Here is a 17,558-nt window from a genome sequence, read left to right as displayed (position 1 = left end):
ACTCTCTCCAGCCCTGCTTACCTGAGAGTCTTTTAAGATAATAATGATACTGACCTACCATGCAGAGTTTGTGTAAGGATCACAACAAGATAATGTATGTGGAGCACTTTGAACACTCAGAAGCACCATATGCATGCTTAACATTATTATTAAATTCCGCACAGATATAATTGGGTGCAAGTGCATTCTCCCTTCATGAGTGGGGACCAAAACAAACACAACCCCACAACCAGCTCCTGACAGCATTTCTGCTTTCCTCCTAGTAGATCTCTCTTGCACATCTTACACTTACTCCCTGTGGACAGTGATGCTGTTGAGGGAAGTTTGTGTACGTGGCAGCATGTGGTAGATGTGGGAGATCTTGTGATGGAGCTGCAGGGCATGAGGGAAGAGAAGAATGCTAAACGGGATTCATTTGCAGTGCACCGCTGCTCTTCCCAGCTGGAAATGAAATCTGCCGAAAACAAAAACCCCTGGCTTTGGTAATTGCTAATTTGAATTGCACTAAGGAGTGTTGCAAAACTCTTTGTTTCTAAGCTTGCTTTGCAAATTAGTCCCCTCTTTAGCAATTGTGGGCTCATTGTGATAGCTGTTTTTATGAGAATGTTGTGGGTTAAGAACTGTTCTGCTTGGTCTGACTAAAGCCCATCCTGTCCAGCATTCTAGTCCCACCAGTAGCCAACCAGATACTTCTGGGGAAGTCACTAGCCCAGTGTCATTGCATTGACTGTGTCTCATGGGTCATCTGGTACTCTGAGGCTGACGGCCCTGAACTCCAGAGTCCCGTGGAGTTAGTTTCATGCCCTGCAGTCTAGCTGCAGCTCCCTTAGGAGCAGGGTTGTCCTGGAGAAAAGGAAACCTGCTCCACACTGCCGAGCTAGAAGGGCAGGAAGCTGCCAGCTTTATGTATTAGTAATTATTTTCTTGCCCTTTTTTTTTCTGTTTTACAAGGCTTTTGGCAGCCCAAAATGTAAATGGAGACAGTTGTATTTTCCCTTGCAACATTGTTCTTGAAATACTTGAGACCTGAGCTGGCAACCATCCCCTGCCTGGGCAAGGCAAATAAACTATAATCTATTTAACAGTCTGATCACCTCCTTTGTTTTCAGAGTGACCAGGTGACAAGTACTAGATAGACCAATAAGCATCTATGCCTAATGAAGATGTACTCCAGCTTTTCTTTTTTCTTTTTGGTAAAAATAAAGAGTAAATGAAACCATCTTCACCTAGCCTGTAGACTAGTTCTTCACTGAAGGGGTCAGTGGCGGCTCCCCGACTTGTTTGTTGGGCCTGTGTGAAGCTTCTGCCAAAACGGAATACTCTGCACAGTCCCCCTAGCACCAGGTGGAGATGAGCTTTGCTTAGCATGTGGTGGGGAGGCTCGTTGAAGAGAAACGGAGCCCTCTTGAGCCCCTGCACCATCTTGGGAGGCATGCACAGAATGCTGGGAAGTGTAATGCTTCCCTCCTAGAGTTCTTAAGAGCGGGCTCTGTCTCTCTTAAAGGGCCCTCCCAGAATTGAGAAAAGCACAGAGACCGCACTGTGGGAAATGGCTCTCACATTGAAGTTTCCCCCCCAACAAAGTGGCCCCCCACTTGAAAAATAATGAAGATCACAGCTATAGATCAAGTATACATCCATACTGTATATGAATCCTAAAGATATTCAGCCTTTCTTAGGGGGCTGCTTCATGCTTTACATGGCTGCTTGGGTGCAACAGTGTCCCACCAGTATTTGCCATGAAATGCATTTAAAATCTGAAGGCCAAATCCATACACCCAAACATGCAGTAGATGTGTCCTAGGGAGTTAACACCAGTTGTAGGCTCCATATTTTAATGATGCATATTTTTGCTTGAGAGTTGACATGGTGGGCCACTGCCGGCTCTCTTTCGGGGAAATGTGTATGCCCTTGCTGAGTTTCTCCTAGAGGAGTCTCAGATGAGCTTCCAACAAAACCCAGAATTCCCTGGAACATAGTTTGAAAAATCCTGGCTTTGAGGGAGTTGGGTGAAAGTGGTAGATGGGCCATCTAGTTGAGAAAGAGTTTGTAAATCTGAAGTTTGTGATCAATGGAAAGGACAAATGCTCATTCAATGAACAGATGGCATGTTCATCCTCTTTTGCTTGTGCTTTTAGTACTTGTATCTGACCCTGAATATGTTACTTGGAAGTAAGTTTTATTTAAATGAAAGGTACCTACTTCTCATAGGATGTGTTTAATTTGTGATGCAGGGCTAAGATCCTTAATAAATACACTCACTTGGCAGCAAGTTGCATCATTCAGATGTGTTGAGTGATGGAGAAATAAAGTTCCCTTCCTTTCTGCTCTAGAAATCCTCAGATAGAGAGAGGCGTCCATGTATGCCTGTCAGTTGAAACACTGATTGCTCTTGTTTTGCGATGTCAAACAGCTGTTCTGTTCTACCCCTTTCGTGGCAAAGTAACCCAGGAAGGTCCACACCTGTGGCTCCTTTGGGAAACAAAAGGCCTCTCTGTACATGTAAGAAGTCATTGGATGGTTGTTGCATTGGTTGGTCGAGGGATCTCTAATAATGCCTGCTCTGTTGCATGGTAATATTGTGCAGTTCTGGCTCACACTGAGATGGCCGTAATACTGTTGTGATTGCCTAGCATTAATACATTGCTTTAGAGTGGTCATAGTGATTCACAAACATTTACATTGCTGTAATCCTTAAAACAGCCTTGTAAGGTAGGCCAGCATTATGAGTAGACCCTGCAGCTGGGGGATGAGGCTAAGAGGACATGTTGTGTCTAAGAAGAACTAATGGATTTGTGACAGAGATGAGAATTGAACCTAGGACCTTGAAGATAACGATGATGGGTTGTATAGTGCTCTGAGGCATTAATCAAACCGGAGATGTAGGAGAGACGCTTGTTAAATTCACAATGAAGCAGTGCTGCAAAAGAGGCCCATCAATATTATTTTTCCCTTGTGTGTGTGTGTTTTCTCATCTGCTGCCAAGTCCTCTTTGTCCTTCTCCCAATAATAATATAATATACCACTTTCCAATTCAAGGTGGCTTATGTAAGGAAAAGAATGCGTTTCTTTTATGCTCTGCCAGGGGCGTAGCTATAATTGAGCGAAAGGGTTCAAAGAACATGGGCCCCGAGCTCCTGAGGGCCCTCCAGCTCCACCCCTCCCTATTTTCTTCATTATCTCCCTCACTCTGGGGGGCCGCCAGGGAGAGAGATGAACACGGGCCCCCTCTCCCCTTGCTACGCCCCTGTGCTCTGCACTGAGTTATTCCTTTTGTCTTAGTCAGGGCTCTTCGTTTCTTCTTCAGTCCCCTTCTCAACCAAGTCAAAGTTCCTTCCAACACAGGAAGCTGCATTGTACAGAGTCAAGCCCACATTGGCTCCTCTGATCCCATGCTGACTACTCTGCCTGGCAGCAGTTCCCCAGAATCTTGCGTACGGATTTCCTGCTACCTCCTATCCTTAAACTGGGCATACCGGTGGCTGAACCTGGGACCTTCTGCTTGCAGAGCCAGCACTCTACCACTGAGCTAAGGCCCTATCCCTGAACCACGGTACCGGCTCTTCCATTTACCACCAGAGTGACTCTTTCATACCACGATTTATTATTCTCTGGTTACTGCTCCCCCTTCCTCTGTGCTCATCTAGCCCTGTGGTGGCCAACCTGTCTGGCAGCTGTGCCATGCATGGAGTTGAATGTGTGATGGTGCCATCCTAGTGCACGCTACAGCACATCTACAGCCCCCTGTGTCTGGGTGTAGCCTTGCCTCTGATCTAGCAGTCTGGGCAGCAGCGTAGCTCTAAAGGGGTAGGCTGTACTGTAGGCCAGGCTCTGAGCCATAACCAGCCCCCAGGTGGTGGTCCTGCTCTAGTCCAGGAGTGCCACCACAAGCTCTTGCTGCCTGAGACACTTTGGGGGCATCTTTGCTGCAGGCAGATACCAGCTCGCCAGTGTTCTCTAATTTTTTTCATCTCTGTGTTTTGTTCTGGGCGGCAGTCTCAAGGCAGTGTGCGTGTACCTGCATTCAGAGTGGGACCTTCCTGATTCAACCTGAGTGGGATCTAAAATTAACAGAGCGGACATAAAAAAACATGTGAGTGCATGCGCGTGCATGCACACGCCTTAGAGGGAACACCGCATCTCATTTGTGTGATAACATTTTGCACATGCTGGGCAGCATTAAATAGTAGTAGAAGAAAACGACACAGTTGTGTGCTCCAAGCATTGCAGCTATGATCCTGATGCTGGAGTTATTACAGTTCATCCATGTTTTGTTTAGCAGGGTTCCAATTTAGCAGGATGCCTTTGTAACAAGACATGCTTAATGATGGACTTGCTTTTGCACTTTATATCTCATCAGTCCAGAAGAAGCAGGATCAGAGTAAAGCAAAGGCTTTCAACTTTGGGTCCCCAGGTGCCTTTGGCCATTGTGACTGGCTGGGGATTATGGGAGTTGTAGTCCAACAACACCTGGGGAGCCAAGGTTGAGGACCCCTGGACTAAAGTACATTGAACCCAGCATTTCATTTCCAGTAGCAGTCTGCCAGGGGCCTCTGGGCACTTGCAGGTCAAACATGGGGGCAGCAATGTTCCCTTTCTCTGCTTTTGATTTTCAGGATTATGTTCCAGCAGAGGGAGAGGTCAGAGAGCCAGGCCCTCTCCATTGGCCTGGCTGAGACCCACTGACTCCTCCCCTATGAGAACTGGCCCCCTCCTCAGCTGTTCTACCTGGCTGCAGCAGAGGGAGGAGTCAGAGAGCTGGAATGTTTTCATGTATTTATTATTTTTTTAATTGGCCTCATTACCCACTTTAGGAACTTTGGTTGAAAATTAAGATATAAATCCAAATAGGAGATTCTATTTAACTATCGTGGCGACTAGACACCGATAAGACACATCTTGCATGAATGTGTCCAATCTTTTTTGCTTTTCTGTTTTGAGTGGTGGTTCTACTTTTTTTAAAAAATGAAATAACTGCTCATGGTAGTGACTTCATAAGTTAATGATGTGTTGTGTGAAGAAGTACTTCCTTTTGTCTGGTCTGAATCAAATGTAAATCAGCTTCATCTGCTGACCCTGAGTTTTGCTATTATGAGAGAGAAGGGGCATTCTCTCCGCATACTCTTTCCACACTGTTCATAACTTTATAAACCTCTATCATCCCACCCCCACAATAGTCTTTAAGTAATTAAGTACAATATGCTACATTGATTCAGGCAGCTGGAAAGGTATAGAACTGTCCACTGAGTTTGTTTTCATCTCATGAACATAATTTAGCCCAGAATGCCATTTTCACAGTCAGACTTTGGGATGCAGCTGAGAGGTTGAGAAAGTGCTTTGCACTTGGGAGATCCCAGGTTCAAACTCGGGATGATTAAATCCATCTCCAGTAGCATTTCTGAGAACAAGACTTTGTTTGAGGCTCTGGGAGCTGCTGTGGGTCAGAGTAGGCAGTACTGGGCTAGATGCACCAATGGCCTGCCTTGGTATGAGGTAGCTTCTTATGCTCCAGCTTAGGTTAGCCTCTTGGCAGTCGAGATCTGTCCAGTTGTGCTGTGCCTGCAAAGCACTGTGCTCTACTGTGGTGGTGTGTCTTAAGCCTGCCTCTAGAGGGTGTCACATCTCTATCACTCCCTGCACCCTTTTGCTCTGGCAGCTGGCAGCAATTGGGAAAGGAGCTGATTGTTGCCAGTTGCAACAGAGATCCTTGTCATCTAGGAACAGCATTGTGTTCCAGAGAGCAAATTCACAAGTTTCCCTGAAGAGGGTTATGCAAACATGCTTGGCTCTAGAACTCAAGCTGGGGAAACTCAGAACTGGGTCATCCAGAATGTTCTAGTGCCAAGCAAAAGCTAAAGCCATTTATCATCAACAGTTCTGAGGTTCATTTAGCACTTATCTTTTTTCTTTTCTTTTTTGGATCTGGGATGAAAATATAATGTAATTGTTTTTAAATAAATCGATGACTGAGGAGTTTGACTGACCTAGGGCCAGTTCTGATATAACATTTTCCAGCTATAAGATGGATTTCTTGTAGTTGCATGTAGGTGAAAGAGAAATAAGGGAAACCATCTCTGCAATCTGATTATTGACAGAGAGAAAACAAGACATTATGATGAAGATTTATATGGCATTTCTTGACCTAGGGGGGGAAATCTTCAGCTGTAGTAAGACAGAAGTAGACTATGACAGAGAATCCATGTATATGTTCTACAGAAGTCAAGAAGCTCTACTTGGAGTAAATGATATTGAACAAAATTTAGTATCACAGTGTGAATCAAGAGACTTGCAGTCTCTTGTATTGTCTAACAGATTTATAGCAATAGCATTAGCAATAGCACTTGCATTTATATACCGCTCTATAGCCAGAGCTCTCTAAGCGGTTTACAATGATTTTAGCATATTGCCCCCAACATTCTGGGTACTCATTTTACCAACCTCGGAAGGATGGAAGGCTGAGTCAACCTTGAGCCCCTGGTCAGGATCGAACTTGCAACCTTCTGGTTACAGGGCAGCAGTTTTACCACTGCGCCACCAGGGGCTCTTATAGAGATGTAATTAATATAATAAAATGAGCAGTAGACCTGGCCATTAAAGGAAATTTGAAGGAAGGAAATATGACCTAAAAATAAATGAGTATCAGACAAACATACAATGACAAGTTAAAGAAGAATCCTTTTGAGCAAGACAAATTGAGCAAGATCTAGAGCAGAAAGTAATAGATTGGTGTGGGGGGAAAAAAGATAAAGAATGATATTCCTCTCCATATTTATTGTTACCATTTATGTAGAATCTCTTGAAATGAACTCGGAAGTGGCAAGAAATGACTGGCAGCATCAATGGCCATGAATCTTTTAAGCTTGTTTATTTCAACAGCCTTAAGTCTTTTTACTCGTCATCCCTTAAGTGTAGATAAAGTTACTGATTTTCAGTGTTAGGCACGTATAATATTGGCAACTAGAAGACTGAAAAGAAGTAATCTGATGGAGAGTGAATAATTGTTCTGAGTGTGGTTTAATAACACTGGCTGACATCCAGAGTAAATTCCTGATGAGTAGTCTCAATGAAATTAATAGGACTAGTCATGACTATCTGTGCTGTGGGGCTCTTGCAGACCTCAGAGGCAGCCTTGGGACTGCATAGGGCAGGGGGTGGCAATGCAAGGATTTATGCAAGTGTTGCGCATCATGTTAGCCGTTCTATTTTGCTCAGACAAGTGGCCAGTCTGCCATAGACTCCGTTAAATACTAAAGAATCAAGAGAAGAGCAGACACTCAGCTGTTTCTGTGCTGTTGCTTTTCAAATCATTAAGCTGTAACTCAGGTACAGAACACTCTATCTATCTATCTATCAACAAATTTGTACACCATCCCAAACTTTAATCTCTGGGCAGTTTACAGCAACATAAAACAAAACACAGAAAATGAAAACCTTAAAACATTTTTAAAATCACAAATTTTAAAAAGCTTGGGTGAAGAGATAAGTCTTTAGGCACTTCTAAAAAGTCGAAGATGGGGAGTCTCTTATTTCCGCAGGGAGTGTATTCCAGAGTCTCAGGGCAGCAACAGAGAAGGCCTGTCCTATGTGGCCACCAGAAGAGCCAGTGACAACTGTAGACAAACCGCTTCGGATAATCTCAATGGGCGATGGGGATCATGGTGAAGACAATGTCCTCTTAAATGCCCAGGTCCTAAGTCCTAAAGTTTAGGACTTTATAGGTTATAACAAGCACTTTGTATTTTGCATTGGAACTTGTAGAAAGCCAGTTTAGCTCTTTTACTATAGGAGTAATATGGTCTCTCCGAGATGACCCGGAGACCAACCTGGCTGCCGCATTCTGTACCAATTGCAGATTCCAGACTATGTACAAAGGCAGCCCCATATAGAGCTTATTGCAGTAGTCAAATCCGGAGGTTACCACCAAATGTACCACTGTTCTGAGGTCATTCATCTCAAGAAATGGATGCAGCTGGCTTATCAGCCAAAGCTGATAGAAAGCACCTCTGGTCATGGTCTCAACCTGGGATACCAGGGAGAGGTTTGGATCCAGTCTCACTCCCAGACTGAGTACATTTTCCTTCTGGGGAAGTGTGATCCCATCCAGAACCAGTAGATAAAAATAGTCTCTTGAGTTCCAACCACACACAAGAAGTACCTCAATCTTATCAATGTAGCACATCTTAATGCTTGCCTTCCAGCTTGGTACACATTTTTTCCAGCTGATGTCTTTAATAGAGCTTACCTGGTGTCTTGGAGTTGTGCATGATTGGAACTTGTGGTATGCATAAATAAAGATTTTTCAGTGATCCTAATGGAATCCCAGACTCCTGAAAGGGCTTCATGGCCCTCCATCTGTGGAATCGTCTGAAATGTGGAAGAGACTGCAGATCTTGAAAAGAAAGTGCTCGCCATTTGCTGCTGTTGTGTAAGATTGTCCCTTTGACATTTTAAGATGCTTGAAGAACTTTGCCATCCTTAACACTTATCTCTAGTATCAACCAAGTTTAAGTATGTGTAGCTGCATTTTCTTACCTCCTTGCCTGGTGTCTCCTTCCATTCCCTTTGTGGTCTTCCAGATATTGAGTTTATATTGTAAGTTCCTTGCAGGCAAGGCCTTGGCATTTTACTATAGGTGGCATCACACAACTGCCTGTAAGTACTTTACAAGAGGAACTGGCGAGGCTGGAGAGCACCTGCTCCTGATAGGCATGGCATCAGAATTTGCCTACTTCCAGTTCTCGATCTTGATTATCCACTTCCCCCTTAGATTTTAGGAACATAGGAAGCTGCTATATACTGAGTCAGACCACTGGTCTATCTAGCTCAGTATTGTCTACACCAGGGATTCTCAGCGTTGGGTCCCCAGATATTTTTGGACTTCAACTCCCATAATCCCCAACCAAAGGCCACTGGGCCTGGGGATTATGGGAGTTGAAGTCCAAAAACATCTAGGGACCCAGCGTTGAGAACCTCTGGTCTACACAGACTGGCAGTGGCTTCTCTCAGCCCTATCTTGGAGATGCCAGGGAGGGAACTTGGAACCTAGATGCTTTTCCCAGAGTGGCTCTGTCCCCTGAGGGAAATATCTTACAGTGCTCACACTTCTAGTCTCCCATTCATATGCAACCAGGGTGGACCCTGCTTAGCTAAGGGGACAAGTCATGCTTGCTACCACAAGACCAGCTCTCCTCTTACCATTATCCTGCCCCCGCTTGAAGCCTGGAGTTGAGGTTGGCTTGGCAAAGTAAGCAAAATCTACTTACGTCTAGAATTAATATCTCCATTGCTGGCTCGTTTCCCAGGAAATTCGCCTAGTCAACAAGTGGCCTTCCTGCTCGAGGACAGTATTCCTGCCATCATCATCAAGTGGCGGGCTTTTGTGTGGCAGTTCGAAGATTGCGTCAGTTTTTAATTAATAATTCTAGTGCTGCCCTATAAACTTTTAGTTATAATATTGTTGGTGAGTTAGACTGTTGACTTGTTATCATTTTAATTGTTATTTATATTTTTATTGTAATTGTAATTTTTTCCCCCTTGTTGTGCTGGTCATAGACAGTAATAAACTTTGAACTGAAAATCTAAGGTGGAAGTGTGCAGCTGCGATCAGGAACTGGAGGTGGGCAGGTTCAGGTGTCACGCCTGCTGGGGGTGCGGGCTTCCCAACACCTCTGATTCCCCTCGTACCTACTTTGTAGTACTTGCAGGCAGTCATGTGCAGCAGCTCTGTGTAAAATTTTACGTATCTTTTTAAGGCTCTTTGTAAAGGATGATGATAATCCTTTTTCTCATTTCTTCTCAAAATACCTCTGCAAGGCAGATGCTGATTATTCCTCTCTGAGAACTGAAATGCAGGATTTTTTCCACAGCTTTTTAGTGCTGCTCAGGCATTGCTCTTCTGCCATCAGTTGGAAGTGGAATTAAGGCTGTGGTTCCACATGGCATTTAATCTAGTACTATCTTCTCTAGAAGAGTCATGCGGGGTTCATCCCCATGGACAAGATCTTAAGTGTTTACTCAGAAACCAGTCCCATTCGGTTCTAGAAATTGTGCTTAGGATTGTAGTCTTCAGTCACTGAAACTCTGTCCATTTGTGACTCCTTCTCCCAGCCATTGATGGTGTTAGATCTGGCCCTTCTAATTGGTCCAGCTGACCACAATCGGCCCTTTGTTTACTGGTTTCCTTTGAGATTACAGCAATTGCACCATTTGAGTGCATGTTTAATTAGGGCAATTGCATTTTAGGAAAAAAGAAAGTGCAGCTAATAATGCACTTGCAATTTAATGAAATAATATTTTAAAAAGAGATTATGAAAAAGGCAAAAGTCTGATTATGGGGAAAGGAACTGCCTATTAGGACATGTAATGTCAGCGCAACCAGGAAATGCATGGCAAGAAGTACAGAAAGGCAGGGCATCACCAGCCACATCACTGACTGCCTTGTGGACCGCTCCTCGTCCCAGATGCATCAGCACGTCTTCTCCAATCTACACTGAACATGCTGGTGCTGAAATTTCCATGTCAGAAAAACCACCACAAACAAGGTCTTTAAAGAGTTGGGAGGATAATACAGAAGATACTGGGATGCAACAGGTTTTGCAGTGGTGTCATCTGGATGCTCTGTAATAACTGAGTGAACAAATGATGTTAATGCCAGCAGAAAAGTAACCACACAATCAGAAGAAGCATGTGATGCCATCCTTGCTGGGCTGCACTGTTTATCGGTGGCGGGATGTGTGTGTGTTTGTTTGCTTGTTCTCACGTGTGTTGATATGTGAAAAAATGTTCTGCATGTAGAAGAGGAGCATGTCAAAGAAAATGATAGGCTTGCACTCTCAAATGCTAGTCTTCTGTGTGTGGAGTGTATGTATGTTTTAATATAGGAGAGCATTAACAAGTGCAAGCCTCCACCTGGAGTTTAAATGGGAGAGTTCAGGGGAAAATGCATCATAGAATTCTTCATATCATATACAGTATTTCAGCTCTTACAAACAAGAAAATGAAGCTGACAGAGATACCGACTTGTCTTCTGATTGAGAATGTATGTGTGTGGATTTAGAGAGAGGGCTGAACAATTAAGGTTAAGTTATTTCTTTAGCATTGTTTTTAAATTGTTTTAATTTCATTTTGATTTGTTGATTTGTGCTAAACTGTCCAGAGATGTGAGTTCTAGGTGGTATAGAATTATGATAGATAGATATTTCAGGTAAAAAGTAATTAGATTTTCACAACAATCCTGTTGTGGGCTGGGCTGAGAAATAGTTAATTTGCCCAGGGCACTCCAATGAGCCTCATAGATGAACTGGGTTCATCCAAAGAATATGTAAATTGTCCTAATATAATGCAAGCAAATGTGCTGATGATATCCCCGATCCATTATGCTCTGTTTTGCAGTTGGCAGCTGTTATTGAGATGCTAGAAGGTGCTTTCTATGGCTTAGATTTGCTCAAGCTGCACTCGGTCACAACAAAGCTGGTGGGTCGAGTGGAAAAACTGGAAGAGGTAAGGCGGCTTCTAGCTCTTCTGAGAGTGGTTGTGTTGGGGACATCAGCAACTCGTATGACATGCATAACAGAATAACAAGCTCTGTAGCAGGATCTGCTTGTGGCATTGCGATTTCCTACTGTGGGCAGCCTGATATTTCACACATCTAAAAGTATGAGGTTTTAAATTCTGTGATATTTTAATGGAAGTTCCTGGTTCTGTAGGCAGTAACCTACATCTAAAGTTTCTAACGCCAGCCTGCTCCCCCCGGTCCTGGTCCTGGTCCTGGATCACAGAAATTAAATAGGCCCATCACTCCATGCCAGGAGAAACGTCACTTGTCTAATTTCCCTACATGAAGCTGTTTTAAAGGCCTAGGAGGAGCAGGGCCAAAAGGAAAGGTTGGCAGCCCTGATCAGATGGGTTAAGTGACAGGTGTGTTTGGATAGGTGGTCAATGAATTATATGCTTTGGTGAGGGCCAAAGAAAACCAGGATGGAAAGAAACATTTGGATAGTTATATTAGCTTTATTCATGATCTACATGTGAACATGAATAAAGCTTACAATCAAAACACACAGGATGATCCAGCCAGAGTTACACACTTCTAAATCCCATTGAATTTCAGTAGGAGAACTGAACATGTATTTCACTCTGTCTCTTTGAAATAGCTGAAACTTTAAAAATGCTTAACTTTGCAGTACTGTGGCCACAGCTTGCATTGGTTGGGAGCATCAAGCCATCAGTATGGCTAACTTTTCTCCCAGGGGCTTTCCCAGACAGCAGGCTTAACCATGGGATGAAGAGGGGTGAAGTACTGTGAGTTTGGGTATTATGAACTTGTCTTAAAAAAAACTGATACAAAAAGTGGAATTTTTTTTTACCCTGGACATAGATTGAACTAAGCTCCAATGAGAATGAAAAATCCGAATCGTGTATGGAGTGTTCCCGAATAGCTTGCAGGGACTTCAACTTAAAGCAGGGCAATATGTCAACGCTCATTTCCCCTTCCATGGTTAATCAAAGTAAAATCACTGTCTGGGTACGCTGCTAGAGAGCTCCTATGCTTTCAGCATTCAAAAATTTCTGGAAAAGATCCAACAGTTGAATTTCTGCCTGTCATATAACTGTAGTTAAAGGCATAGCAGCTGCTATATGAATATGAAACAACTTCCTTAACACCAAATAGAGAACAATTATTTTATTTTACAGTGAGTAACAGGCACTCCAACCATAATCCTTATTCAAACTATGGAAAATGGTGTCAGCTTTGTTCCCTTGTTCCTGTAATAGTTGTGAGCCCCAGTTAGTCAGAGAAGCCCCCTCTGAGCACTAGTTAGCAACTCAACCAGAGAGCCATGAAAAATATCAAACCTGTTTTGCTGTTGACTTAAAACATGGCTGCACAACTTTGGCCCTTCAGCTGTTTTTGGACTACAATTAGCATCATCCCCAGCCACAGTGGCCAACAGTGAGGGAGGGATGATGGGAATAGTAGTGTAGCATCTCAGGAGGCCTAAGGTTATGCAGCCCTGATCTAAAGTAACTGTAGTACAAGGCACTAACAGAAATTCTATTCTGTTCTGTTTGCTTGATTTCTATCTTGGTCCGTCCCAAAGGCTTTGAGCAGCTCTCACACTTTTAAAATTTCTACAAGCGCACACACACACACACACACACACACACAGAGTATTTCTTGTTGGGGGGGGCAGGAAGAGAGAGAATAACCTTCCAACATCCTTTCTTCCTCTGGCTGGTGGCAGGGACCAGGCTGTCCTCCTTCTTGCCTCTCCAGTTCCAAGGACCCTGACAGTTGTAGCAGAGTTTTTTCTCTCTGAAATGGAGGGCAAAGCAGGCTCCCAGCAGCCCTTGGCCCTCCCCCCCCCACCAGTCTGCACACGAAACTGTAAAATGTTCTGTGCATAAACTGTGTTGTTTCTCTTTCTCTGTGTACGTTGCAGAAAGTGTCTAGGAACTTCACCAAAGACAATAAACAGAAGCGAGAGAATGCGGATGGCATTTTGCACGAGTCGGATATTAAAGGCAAGAATAATTCTTCCAGCAGCATCTCAAATGACCTTGCTGACATCCAGAGTTCATTACAGAGGGATGCTGCAGCAGCCTACATGCTCACTGAGGTGAGGCCTGCACTATGCTTCCTGCAGTCTTGAGGGCTAGAAATGCTATCTCCCCTTCCCTTTCTCAAATTAAGCCTGGTATTGTGCATTTCAGTATCAAGTTCTGCCTGCTACCAGATTAAACCCAGAGGAGATGGAATGATATCTCCTACTGGACCAACAAAGCTTTAAAATTAGGGATGTGCAAATTGATTCGGGTACAAATCGATTTGTACCTGAATCTAGCTGATTCAGGTGATTTGGAGACAAAACAAATCACCTCTGTGGTCCATTGGCTAGATTCGGGTACAAATCGAATTGCGCTTGATTCGATTCAAATAGATTCAAGTTTTGGATCCCTCCTATTAATTCCCTCAGATTCCCAGCTTTCATTTTTAAAAAAAAGCTAAGCTCTAGCCCTTGTAGAAGTGGCGTTATGGAGCAAAATGTGTGGTCACTTTTTTCCAAGTGTTTGGATTCTTTGCTGTATAATAACTTTCCCTCAATGAATCCCTATGGGGATTCATTACACACCTTCATTTCTTCTATTCATTTTGACTGTCTTTTCGACAGTGCCAGCTGTCAACTGCCATGTGCCAACTACACCCCGCTCCCACCCGCAAGGGGTACTACTCAGTTTATGTTCTAGGATTTTTTTCAAGTGTTTAGGCTGTTTGGTGTCTAATAACCTTTCCTCATATTGAATCCCTATGAGGATTCGTTACACACCAAATAATCTACAAAAATACCTAAAAAATAAACCGAGTACCCCAGTGTGTGTGTGTGTGTGTGTCTATCTGTTTGTGTCTGTGTGTGATGGCGGTGTAGTTGACACATGGCAGTTGACAGTTGGCACTGGCACTGTCCAGTGATAGTCAAAATGAACAGAAGAAATGAAGGTGTGCAATGAATCCTCACAGAGATTCATTATGAGGAAAAGTCATTATGAGGAAAAGTTATTATACACCAAAGAACCCAAACACTTGAAAAATAATGACTGCACATTTTGCTCTATAACTCCACTTCTACAAGGGCTACAGCTTAGCTTAAAAAAAAGAAAGAAAGCTGGGGATCCGTTTTAAGGTTAGGACATGGCAACTTCAAATTCCCATTGTTTCCTATGGTGGAAATATTCAAAATAAGTAAAAACAAAGAAAAATCATTAAAAATCAACCAAGTGTCCCACTGTCTTGAAATTTGGGTGTAGGTGGTACCCATGGGGACCTACCCACCACCCACATTTGGTGCCCCTCGGACCTTGTTAAGTGGTCCAAATCGGTCTGGGTCTGAATCAAATCAAAATAAATACAAATAGAATCTGGGGTGATTTGGAGGGGTAGATTTGGATACAAAACAAATCAGGGGTGATTTGTTTTGGGCAGAAATTGAATAAAAAAAGTTGATTTGTGCACATCCCTAATTAAAATACTGACTAAAAGTTTGTCTGGTCCAATAAACAAAATATGATTTAACTTGCTTCGTGCGTCTTGTTCCAATAGATTATTTTTGTTGCTCACCAGCAGTAATTCATGCGCTAAAGGGTTAGGTTGAATCAGCCTTGCAGAGAATTCCACTGGTTTCTGTTCTTCAGACACCAACTCTTTTTATAATAGACTGAGAGCAGAACTAGACTTTTTCTTGGCAAATGTATGGTCCCAGTCCCACTTTTGCAGAGATAGCGGGGAATGCAGGGACTGGGAGCATTTGTGGCATTTATGGTGGGGTGGGAGAAACCGAGTTCCATCTTGCATGATTAAAGGAAGGAGCCAAGAGGTCAGGGTGGCAACCAAATTTGGTTCAAGAGCTATTCCTTCCTGCTCAGCAATTCCACATGCCTCTTGCTGTAGCTTTCCTTGGTGAGCCTTTTTGCTGGAGTCAGCACAATCCAGCTAGGAGGAGCGGAAGTAGAGGGAGGGCCAGTCTAGGGAACTCTGGCTTAACAGGCCACAAGACGGAGGTTTGTTGCTTGAGGAATTATATCATTTTGAAACAGGGAGCCACAATTAGAGGCTCACTGAAAGATTCCCTAGAGGTGGATATTTGGGTTGAAAGAGGAAAACACAGCTTTCGTTCAGTATTGAAACAGAACATCAGTCCACAGTTGAGAGGATTTTTGCCATCCCTATGAAAAAAACAGTCTGGATGGAGCTGTGATGAGTGTCTCCTGGCTGGAGGCTGGACACATACTTGAGGCCATGAAAATGAGCAAGTTGGGTACAGAATGCTGGCATAAAGTTTAATGGTATTACTAGAGTGTGTTTTATTTAGTTGCAGTATTTATATACTGCCTTCAGTAAAAAACAACAACATCCAGGCAGTTTACAGTGAGAGATTTTAAAACATTTAAAATGTTAGCACTTAAATATCTAAAACTGTAAATTGAACAATTAAGTACTTAAAACTGCAGCAGGCAATCTAAATGAGCAATAAAATCAACATCAATAACTCAATAGATTAAATTTTCACTTGACTTCTAAAGGAGACAAGAGATTATGCCATTTGAGCATGTTGGGAAGGAATTCCATAACCCAGGGGCCACTGCAAAAAGACTCTGCTCTTAGAAGACCTCTAAAAATTATATCATCTAAAAGCAAGCCTTTCTGGCTGATCATAAAGTCCAGAAAGGGGATTGATGGGGAGACTCATAGGGGAACATAACAATTTTTCAAAAGTTTTTTAAAAAAGCTTTACCATTACAGGTTGAGTATCCCTTATCCAGACATCCGAAATCCGGAATGCTCCAAAATCCAGACACCACTCACTCGCTTGCAGATGCCCAATTTTGCTGCTTTTAAACATGCTGTCAAAACTTACTTAGGCGAGCAGGGGTTGTGGGTATGCCGGTCTCTCTGTTGTTGGTGGCCGGCGAGAGGTAGCTGAGGAAAGCGGAAGTGGAGACATTCTCCACAATAAGCCTGCAGCTTTTGCTGCTCCCGGACACCGCTGAACAGCTGATTGGTGGCGTCCATGTACTCCGGCCATGGGGAAAAAAGGGCGCCAGCAAACACAGGCTCTGCGGTGGTGTTGCGGATGGCCCAGAGTGGGCCCACAGGGTGGGTAGCCGAGACCCCCTCAGCACTTGTATGTAAAGCACTCTGGGGGTCTTGCCATGCAAATAAAAGGGCTGTAATGGAGGCAGGTAGGAGCAAGGAAGCAGGGTGGAGAAGAGAGACTTAGAGAGAGAAAATAAAAAAAATAAAATACAGTAACCTTTCGTGTTTAGACTTGGATCCCATGCCCAAAATATCTCATTATGCAAATATTCCAAAGGTGGGTATAGAGCTAATTTACAAAAAAAGAGAGGTGATGAGGCTTAGATCTGCATAGGTGGTCTCCCATCTGCCCTGAAAGTGTGTGGAGGCTGGCTGTAGGTTCAGTATATTATGGCTAAATTTCTCCTCCTTTAAAGCAGGGCTGCTCAACTTCAGCTCTCCAGCTGTTTTTGAACTACAACTCCCATAATCCCCAGCCACAGTGGCAAATAGTCAGAGGTTATGAGAGTTGTGAGCTAATATCTGCAGCTAGAAGTGCTGAAATTGAGCAGCCCTGCAAAGGGAGGGCATGGTCAGGGATGAGAACAATGGCTTAACGAACCTAGTTAAAGGGAATGGAGTGGACTATAAGATCAAAACCAACAAGAACTCCCCCCACCGCACACACTGCTGATCCAGAGCTGGTTATAAAGAAAAGCAGCCAATGTTAGCACTGGCGTTTTGAGTGAGTGTGTTTGCCTCTTGTCTCTTGTTGATCACTGTGTTATGCTCCTGAAGGGCTGAGTCGAAACTATTTAATTGGTTTTGATTTAATCTTTTCTTGCGAAAATGCTTCCATTTTTTTATTATGGGTTTCACATAATAAAATTTTCCGTTGCTGCTCCTGGGCTTTGGAATGCACTCCCTGTTGAATTAAGAGCTTTCCCATCTCTGGCAACTTAAGGCACTGCAGACATATTTGTACATC

At 43.5% G+C, this 17,558-nt stretch overlaps 1 protein-coding gene across 3 annotated transcripts in view; it reads left to right on the top strand.

Annotated features, from left to right (window-relative positions):
- OLFML2B (olfactomedin like 2B) overlaps nucleotides 1-17,558 on the top strand; it is a 49,036-nt gene that overhangs the window by 20,859 nt on the left and 10,619 nt on the right. For all 3 annotated transcript variants that reach the window (XM_053245786.1, XM_053245787.1, XM_053245785.1), the window contains 2 exons: nucleotides 11,392-11,499; nucleotides 13,443-13,619. In XM_053245786.1, coding sequence (XP_053101761.1) covers nucleotides 11,392-11,499; nucleotides 13,443-13,619 — 285 coding nt within the window. The remainder of the gene's footprint in view (nucleotides 1-11,391; nucleotides 11,500-13,442; nucleotides 13,620-17,558) is intronic.

The sequence above is a fragment of the Hemicordylus capensis genome, chromosome 4 (assembly GCF_027244095.1).
Source record: "Hemicordylus capensis ecotype Gifberg chromosome 4, rHemCap1.1.pri, whole genome shotgun sequence".
NCBI classification, from domain to species: domain Eukaryota; kingdom Metazoa; phylum Chordata; class Lepidosauria; order Squamata; family Cordylidae; genus Hemicordylus; species Hemicordylus capensis.
This window is presented reverse-complemented; position numbering and strand designations above follow the sequence as displayed.